At 34.4% G+C, this 9662-nt stretch overlaps 1 protein-coding gene and 1 long non-coding RNA gene across 2 annotated transcripts; both read right to left on the reverse strand.

The window, feature by feature from the left end:
- Positions 1 to 650: 650 nt before the first annotated feature.
- Positions 651 to 3095, reverse strand: LOC145805484 (uncharacterized). The gene is made up of 3 exons (XM_082900625.1): positions 2595 to 3095; positions 2139 to 2549; positions 651 to 818 (listed from the first exon to the last, which is right to left on the reverse strand). The coding sequence occupies exons 1-3, from the start codon at positions 3093 to 3095 to the stop codon at positions 651 to 653; spliced, it is 1080 nt and encodes a 359-aa protein (XP_082756751.1).
- A 4790-nt stretch (positions 3096 to 7885) lies between these two features.
- Positions 7886 to 8344, reverse strand: LOC145805855 (uncharacterized). The gene is made up of 2 exons (XR_014348015.1): positions 8207 to 8344; positions 7886 to 8096 (listed from the first exon to the last, which is right to left on the reverse strand). It is a non-coding gene; the product is annotated as an uncharacterized LOC145805855 (long non-coding RNA).
- Between the last annotated feature and the right edge of the window lie 1318 nt (positions 8345 to 9662).

Genomic DNA, 9662 nt, shown 5'->3' on the forward strand with positions numbered 1-9662 from the left:
TTGAACATTTACATTGCTCTAATTATGACATGCACTAAAGCATGATATACATCAAGATTCTACATCAACATCTGTATCAAAATCACTTTGTAGGTCATATTCTTCGTCTGTGTCGTCACCCTCCCTCATTAATCCATCTTCATCATCACAGATGAAGGCATCATCTGTAACACCCTTGGCTTCTACACCTCTGACAGATTGCAACACTTCCATTGGAATAATTTCAGATTCAATGTCATGTCGACGCAAAACCACATCATCATTAATAGCCATAGTAGGTACCACCTCGGCGGTTTCTTCTTGTTGGAACAAATCATCAAGTTGTACGACATCCATCTCTGGCACATCCCAAATTCCTCGATGTTGGAACTTTTCTACGACTCTCCAATTGGTACCTAATTTGGTGTCATTAACATAGAATACTTGTTCAACCTGACTTGGTAATACGAATGAGTCATCTTTGTACCATCGACTTATTACATCAACTGTTGTAAAATGTGGTTCTACACGCATAGTTCTACTACTACCGGTGTTAAACCATTCACATTGGAACAATACAATCCGACGTCTGAACAAATAGTTCAGTTCCCGCACTCTGCACAAGTGTCCATAGAAGTGTATTAATTGGCCTTGATGCTCCCCTTCCACGATTAATCCACAATTCTGACTTTTCCGACGGTTTCACGGTCGATAGTATGATAACGGACACCATTACAAATACATCCTGAATATGTGTTCACTAAGCCACTAGGACCATTGGCTAATGACCACATATTATCAGTTGCTTCGGGGGAAACTTGGCTCCGCAATTCATTCATCTACATGAAGAACATGTGTCAGCCCTAGCCTTACATTTCAATTGGGTACATCCATCGATATTGCACTGGGCCTCCAAGCATAGCCTCTCGAGGCAAGTGAATTTCCAAGTGGACCATGACATCGAAAAAGCCGGAGGGAAAATCATCTCAAGCTTACAAAGTATGAGTACGATTTGTTCATCCAATTTATGCAAATCTGAACGCCTCAATGTCTTTGAACACAATTGTTTGAAGAAATTTCCCAACTCAAAAAGTGTCGTTCCGATTTCCTTATTAAGGTAGCCACGCATCCCAATTGGAAGAAGTCGTTGTATAAGGACATAACTGTCATGACTTTTGAGGCCAGATAATTTTCCAGCTTAAGCGGTCACGCAATTGGAGATATTTGCTGCATAGCCATCAGGGTACTTCATTGATTTCAAGAAATCACAAAAAGCCTTCTCTCTCTTTCACCGACAATGTGTACAATGCGGGAGGCTTCTCAAAGGACCCATTAGAACGCCTCTTAAAGTGTAACTCGTTACGTATTTTCATGTCCTCCAAATCTAAGCGTGCTTTGTCCGTGTCCTTGTTCTTTCCATCTACGCTCAAAAGTGTCCCAACAACATTGTCACATATGTTCTTCTCAATATGCATGACATCAAGGTTGTGTCAAAGCTTCAATGTTTTCCAATAGGGCAAGTCAAACATAATGCTTCTCTTGCTCCAATTCAAATTTTGATGTTCATTCCTTTGTCGTTTTTGATTTTGTGGGTGCTTTCCATACGGCTTGTAAGTCCCAGAATCAATTTGCTCTAGTATTTGGTCCCCCGATAAGTCCAAAGGTTTGGAGCTATGCTCCATTTGACCATTGAAGAGCTTACTTGTTCGCCAGGTGTGGTTCTCAGGCAAGTGGCGACGAACACCCATATACCCTATTTTACTTTGTAATCCCTGGGACGATGGATTATTGTTACAATTAGGGCAAGCCAAGTAACCCTTTGTACTCCACCCTGACATGTTACCGTACGCAGGGAAGTCATTTATGGTCCACATTACCGCCGCATGCATTCTAAAAATTTGCCCATTCGATGCGTCATATGTTTGCACACCATGCTCCCACAAATTCTTCAATTCTTCTATTAATGGTTGCAAGTAAACATCAATGTCTCTTCCAGGTGCCGAACGTCCGAGAATAAGCAATGACATCATGCAATATGGCTCTTTCATGCACTTCCACGGTGGGAGATTGTAAGGCATTAAGATTACGGGCCACATGCTATATGATGTGCTCATATTCCCAAATGGATTGAAACCATCTGTTGCTAGCCCTAGCCTTACATTTCGAGAGTCATCAGAAAACGTCGGATGTTGCTTATCAAAGTACTTCCATGCTTCACCATCGGCCGGGTGCCTTAATATGTCATCATCCACACGCTTCTCATTGTGCCATCTCATATCTACGGCTGTTTTTTTGGACATATACAGTCTTTTCAACTTCGGTGTCAATGGAAAGTACTGTAATACCTTGTGTGGAATATTTTTACCACCATCATCGTTCAACTTGTATCTACATGCGTCACATGTAGGACATTTCTCTAAATTACCACTCTTCTTCCAAAATAGTGCACAATCATTTTTGCACGAATGAATTGTTTCATATCCCAAACCCAAGTCATGTAAGAACTTCTTAGCATCATAGAGTGTCCATGGAACTGTTTGATCACATTCTGGTATAATGTCCTTGAATACCTACATAACCATATCGAATGACTTGTTGCTCCATTTTTTGTACACCTTCAAATGAAGCATCTTAATGACGAATGATAGCACAGAAAACTTTTCACATGTCGGGTAAACTTTGCGTTGTGCATCTTCGAATAACCTAGTGAACTTATGCAAATCCTCCCTCTCCAAACCATTAGGTTCCTCGTCGGTATGATCATCCATAAGACCACTCACGTAAATTTCTTCCAACATAATAGGCAACTCATCCATGGGCGGATCATCGATATCTATCATACATTCGCCACTACCTCCACATTGGTCATTTGATGCACTAGGATGAGACACGGGAGCATGTTCCCCATGATGCACCCAAGTTAAATACGAAGATGCCATTCCTCTTCGGATCAAGTGCATCCACACAACTTGTCTGCTATATTTTGTGCCATTAATGCAATCGACACACGGACACCTAATGTCATCCTCTATGCCTAAATTTGCCATAGCAAAATCAAGGAATGACTTCACCCCTTGTTGATACTCTTTACTTGTCAGCCTATTATTTATCGTCATCCAACTCTTGTTCATTTTGTCACCTACAACTCACACAAAGATTAACCAAGGAACAAATGAGAACACGCATTTCAAGTTGAGATAGATTATGTTGTTTTTCATTCACTGTTTGGCTTGTCACATAAATCTCTTTTAGGGTGGGACTTTGTGACACGATTTGTTCTAAAACAATGTGTAATTATGGAAGTTAAGCCATTAATCCATCTTCATCATTTTCATGCTCTTCACAGTGTGTGTGCATGACATGTTATTTATTAAAAAAAATAGTGGCTCGTGGGTACTCGTGAGGTTGAGGCAGTAAAAGCAAAATTTACAACATCGATGCAAACACATGAGCTATGCATTGTTGCAACGGCTAAAATCAATCGTTGCACATCCAATGACCATTTCTAAAAATTTTAAAAATGAAATAAACAAAACACAAGGTGGGGTTTTAGAGAGATCAAAACTTGCAGCTTCACAAGAGAGGACACAACCTTCCATGGACGCTGAAGCAAAGAAAAAGCGAAGATAACATAAAGCACTATGTGTGCCCTAAGCCTAGTTGTGTGCACCACAATCCTTCAAGGGCTCTTGGTGATCTTAATGGAATCAAGAAACACTTTTGCCAGAAAACATGGGGAAAAGAAATGGAAGTGTGAGAAGCGTTCAAAGATCTATGACTTCACATATTAGTCGGCAATTTCTTGCATAGAAACCATTCAGAACCTGATTTAAATCACCCCATTCAGATTACCAAAAATAAATTTCCAAAAAACTGAATTAAATATTCTGATCAGCAAGAACATAATGATTTTTTATGGAAAAAATTCCATAGCATTGCGAAAGAGATGCGGCAACTGGAAATACAAGAGATGATTATTAAAATATGAATGCATCTCAGAAAGACTTTAGAGAACGTCAACGAAGATATATTTCTCATAAGCAAAAAGATCAATAATTGCACCCAGTCTCAAAGGCACCAGAGGGAAAACTAAGAAATGCAACCCATGATTTAAAACCCAAAAACAAAAAACTAAGGTCAAGGACAAAGGATGAATGTAGCTGATCACAAGTACATAGAAAATAAAATCCATTTAATCTCAAGAAATTATTTTGGTTAGTCAATTCCCTGAATGCTCACTTACAATATTATTATATTCTACAAGCATATTTCAACTTAAAATGCACAGTGACACCAAATGTTTAAAAAAAAAAAAGCATACACAGCTAGGCCAACAGATCGAAAGTCATGATCCATGGGTACCAAGCTACTACTATATGTTCATTCAAGAACACAACATCAGCCGAAGAATCTACAAGGACAATCTAATCCCTGCCCTTGTTTTACCAAAACTATGATCACTGCATCTCTTTTCCAAGACACAAAATATCATACCTCAAGTGTGAATACTTATTCATTTGTTGATTTTAAAATCATTCATATCTCAAGATTCTCAACCTCCACATATTACATCAATTTCATACATTGGAAATGCAACTATGAAGAAGAACAGTAGGTATGTATTAAGTACCTCAACATACTTACCAAGGCATCCAAAAGCAACGAGCAGCTAGTATATTTACTCAAAACCATAAAAATTCCTCTTTTATATGTACTACTACTACTACAAGACTTTGCCCTAGTTTATGTAGCAAATGGCTTGATTCACCCTAAGCATTGCCCTAATTTTTAATTTGAATCACATTTCAATAACAATGCCCTAATTTAGGGCATTTCGTACTTCATATTCTGTGTGTTTTGACATATATATATATATATGTATGTATGTGTGTGTGTGTAAACAGAGACAGATAGAAACAGAGGGAAATTGAGAGGGAGATATAGAGAGATGGAGAGATAGATGCAAAATTCAAACATACCTGGGAAGGAGTTCGGGGGATGATCCAGTTCGGGGGAGTTCGGGCGATGGAGACTATTCTTGTAGAGAAGAGGGCAGAGGCGTGAGTGTACATATGATTTGTGTATATAATCGAGTATATATGGAATCAAGGTTGTGAATATATGATTCGTGTGTGTGTGTGTATATATATATATATATATGCATGTATGTGTGTGTGTGTGTGTAAACAGAGAGAGAGAGAGAGAGAGAAAGAGGGAAACCGAGAGGCCTTGTGAGATGTTTAAGGAATGGAGAGGGAGATACAGACAGAGAGAGAGGGAGATACTTAGGAGGGAGTTCGGGGGATGATAGAGTAACTCTTGCGATGGAGACAGAGCAGTGATAGAGGCGGGAGTGCGAGAGGGAGGGAACTGGGATACTTTTGCAATGAAAATAGAAGAAAAAAATATTTATTACCGACCAAAAATTATTTTCGTCGCTAATATATATTATGAAAAAGTAATATTCCCTCCACAATTTCGTGGCACGTTTGGCTACCAAAAACAAAGTCGGTGAAACTGCATTATTTGCCGACCAAAATCCAATTAGTCACCGAAACTAATTATTTCCAAAAAGAAACTTTTGGCTACCAAAATTTTGGTCGCCAAAGGTAAAAACGTGACATTTTTTTTATTTTTCGTTTTCATTCGACAAAACGAATCGAAAAATTATAATTTTTTTCTAAAATTTCAAAAATAATTCAATAAAGAAAAAAATTAACAAAAAAATAGTAAATATTTGTTGCTTATTTTGAATTTTTAAAACATATATATTTCTTAGATTCGGCTCGAAAAAATGAATTATCTTAAAATAGGTGTTTTTTTAGATGTTGCCCAATGGTTCATGTGATACAAAAATAAAATTTAAAATATTAATTTATTATCTTAAAAGAAAATAGAAGTAAATGTTACAAAGTTTCTAAACAGATTCAAACCAATGTTTTAAAAATCGGACCGGTGAGCAAATCGAACCGTGACATAACAAATATATTAAAATTATATTTAAATAAAAATATAAGTAATAAAATTATAAATTAAAAATATTAAATTATCTTAAATATTTGTCCTAATATTTTTTTTACTGAAAAATATAATAATATATTTTAAAATATTATATTCTTATATTTTATATTTTCTTATATTCTTATATTTTAAAATTTTATGACAAATATATTTTAAAATATTATATTCTTATATTTTATATTCTTATGTTTGCTTATATTCTTATATTTTAAAATTTTTCTTATATTCTCTTATATTCTTACTAGTGTATGCCCGTGCCTGAAGGCACGGTGTAAATTAAAATAAGTGAATAAATAAATAAATAAATAAACAGGGAGGAAAAAAAGGAAAGGGGGAAATAAAATAAAAAAAAAAGAAAATGAAGAATGTGGAATCATGGGATCATTCGTGGATTATTTATGAGATAATGGGAAAGGTGAGTGAGAAAGAGAAAAAGAAAAAGTAAGAGAAAAAAATGGGAAAGTGAAAAATGTACACATAGCATACATCACAGCCGTTTTGTAATTTGAACAGATCTGAACTGTTCAAATGTCTTAGTATACTAAATAATATATTAAAGATTCAAAAACCCTCCTGTTCAGGAATAATCTAAATAATTCCACTTTTTTGATGAGTATACTTATTTATGTCTCATCCCTTTTCTATTTTTCTACACATTTTTTTATAAAAAAAATTAAAAAATACACTAAATAAGCAAATCTCAAACAGCTCTTTAATATTTATTTTTCTCATATGAGTTGTTATTCCAAAAATGTTTTCATTCATTTGTTAGTAATTTTTTTATCTCATTTGAAACGGTCAACTGTGATCAAGATCTTGTCTGCTTTTCTCTTCCCAACTCTGTAATTTACTTCTCTCCAATACGTAGATCGACTGATATATACATATATATATATATATACACACATTTCCAGAGACACATGATTTTCATTTTTCTTCTTCTTTCTCTTCTCTAGGATCCCCATATTCCTCATACATATACACACACATTTGCAGAGATATATTAATAGCGAAACTCACAGCTGTTATGTTTCTGATAAAATCCACCCTTGTTTTGAGAGGATTTATGAAATGCTGCATGAACTCTTTCTAGCGATGAAGGGAGACACTAATTTTACAGATTTTGAATATTTTATGTAATCAGGACACTACATTGTGCCTAAGTTCTGTGGTGGTGCAACGGACGGAGTGACTTGAAATATAAGAATATTTGAGATTAAAGAAAATTGACTTATTATCTTCTTTAATTCAAACTGTCATCATCAAAATTAAGGTCAATTATCATCAGGATTGCCTCTAGTCTATAAAAGTGGATCAGGGATGCAGTCTTGCTATAAGCCTCACCTCAAGTCTCACTCAAGTGATCTAAATTGTTCATTTTGTAAATCCCTACGTATAAATCATAAATCAAACATAAAAAGAATCAAAATAATCGTAGCCACATTATTTCATCATTTATTCAAAAATAAACATATAAACTTCATTGTAATTTTAAAATATGCATTGCATTGCACCAAAGAGAGAAAGAAATCGCATTATAAAGTGGGTCAAAAGTATTACATATAGATATACAACAACAATCTTACATCCCACAAACAAAGCATTAACAGCTAGCCTCATAATACAATGATAACAACAAACAAATATGTGCAGGAAATCTATCCAAGAGTACTTTGGCAAGGAAACCTATATATTCGATGACTCTGCAGCATATCAACACTACCATAAGATGCTAAACTAAAGAAAGATCTCTGTCTTTCAAATACACAATATTTCCTTGGTATTTTCCTGTCTCCGTACTTCACAAAGCTTCTCCTATGAATTCTTCACAGGATCAAAAATAGGTGTATCCACCAACTAATAAATGGTCTGAGAATCTCAATGCTACTCAATTTAACAATGCAAATTTTTATTGTCAAGGAAATTGTGGATCATGGTGTCAGGTCAAAATTTGCTTCCAGTAGTGAATGAACATGGGCAAGATAAGACACCTTGTAATCTGGCTTAAATTCCACATCTGTGTATTCGGGAGAATCATACCTCCCTGTTTTGTCAAGCAAGCATGTAAATGCTCCCGCTCGTTTCCCACAAGCAACCTGCAAAGACCAAGTAAAGGAGCTTTAATTTACACAAAAGCATGTTTTGATTCAAACAAATTTGATAAAAGAATGTGAAATTAAAAAATATATATATACAAAAACAGCACCTCAAAATGAATCAGAAATGTTCTTAACAAATATGGTGCAAATGATGGAGAGAGAAATAGAGCAGAACTCACATCATCTTTAAGGTTATCCCCAACCATCATTACTTCATTAGGTTGAACTTCCCAAACGGAACAGATATGTAGCAGTGGTGCTGGAAGGGGATTGATATATATTTAAGGGGGTCATCTCAGCCATCTATTTAAATAGACAAATGAATCATAGTCATTGAAATGTCCTAGTAGGACAATTGTCTCTAACATATTTTCAAAAACCGTCCTGTCTTATTATATAGATATTGTAAAATATACTTAATTTTTTTTTTGGGACTCCTGCATGACTAACTAGGCACTAATCAATTTGATTTAGAATTTTAGAACATGCAATATGTATATTTTGTCATAGATAAAGACAGGTGAAGAAATCATGTGTCAAGTGGATTTAATTAATTTATTATGCAGTTGTAACTAGTTTATTATATTAAAGTAAACCTTAAATTAATTTAGAAGATGATAGCCTAATAAAGCCAACTGGCTTTTACCACTTAATTCAATAAATCTGATTGTTTTATTCATATACCTACTACTAATGGGAATTCATTTTTATTTAATTAATAAGCATGTTTCATTTTTATTTTTATTTTTACTTTTAAAAAAGAAGTTTCTTTCAATTTTATTTTTCTCATTTAAAAAAAAAGAAAGTCAAATTTCAAGTGGATAAAATGTCATTGTTAACAATGTTTATGAACAATGTTGTTAAGATTTGACAACCTTTTCATAAAAATAAAAATAAAATAACTATTTTGTTTAATCATTTTTGTCGACCAAAATTTTGGTCGCCAAAGATCAAAAATAATTTTTTTTTTTATTTTCATTTGGCTACCAAACAATTTAGTAGGCAAAAGTAGGTCTACAGCGACTAAAATGAATTTTGTCGTTGAAAAGATATTCTTGGCGACCAAAAGATCAAAAATAAATTTTTTTTATTTTCATTTGGCTACCAAACAATTTATTAGGCAAAAGTAGGTCTACAGCGACTAAAATGAATTTTGTCCCTGAAAAGATATTTTTGGCGACCAAACTTTTGGTCGCCAAAGATCAAAAATAAATTTTTTTATTTTCCTTCGGCTACCAAACAATTTAGTAGCTAAAGGTGCCTCTACAGCTACTAAAAGTACTTTTAGTCGCTAATGGAGATATGTTTAGCTACTAAAAATTTTTTTAGTGGCCAATTGTAATATTTTTAGCTACTAAATTTATTTTAGTCGCGAATAATCAATATTCTCCTACTAAAAAAAATTAGTAGCTAAAAAGTTGACTTTTGCCGACTAAAATTAATTTTGGTAGCCAATTCCCACACTTTTGGCGACTAAATTTGTTTTGGTAGCCAAAACTGGTCGCCAAAAATGTGTTTTCTTGTAGTGTGTAAAATTGTCCATATTTGATGTATCAAATGTCC

This window comes from Camellia sinensis, chromosome 13 (assembly GCF_055761805.1).
Source record: "Camellia sinensis isolate YWXY chromosome 13, ASM5576180v1, whole genome shotgun sequence".
NCBI classification, from domain to species: Eukaryota; Viridiplantae; Streptophyta; class Magnoliopsida; order Ericales; family Theaceae; genus Camellia; species Camellia sinensis.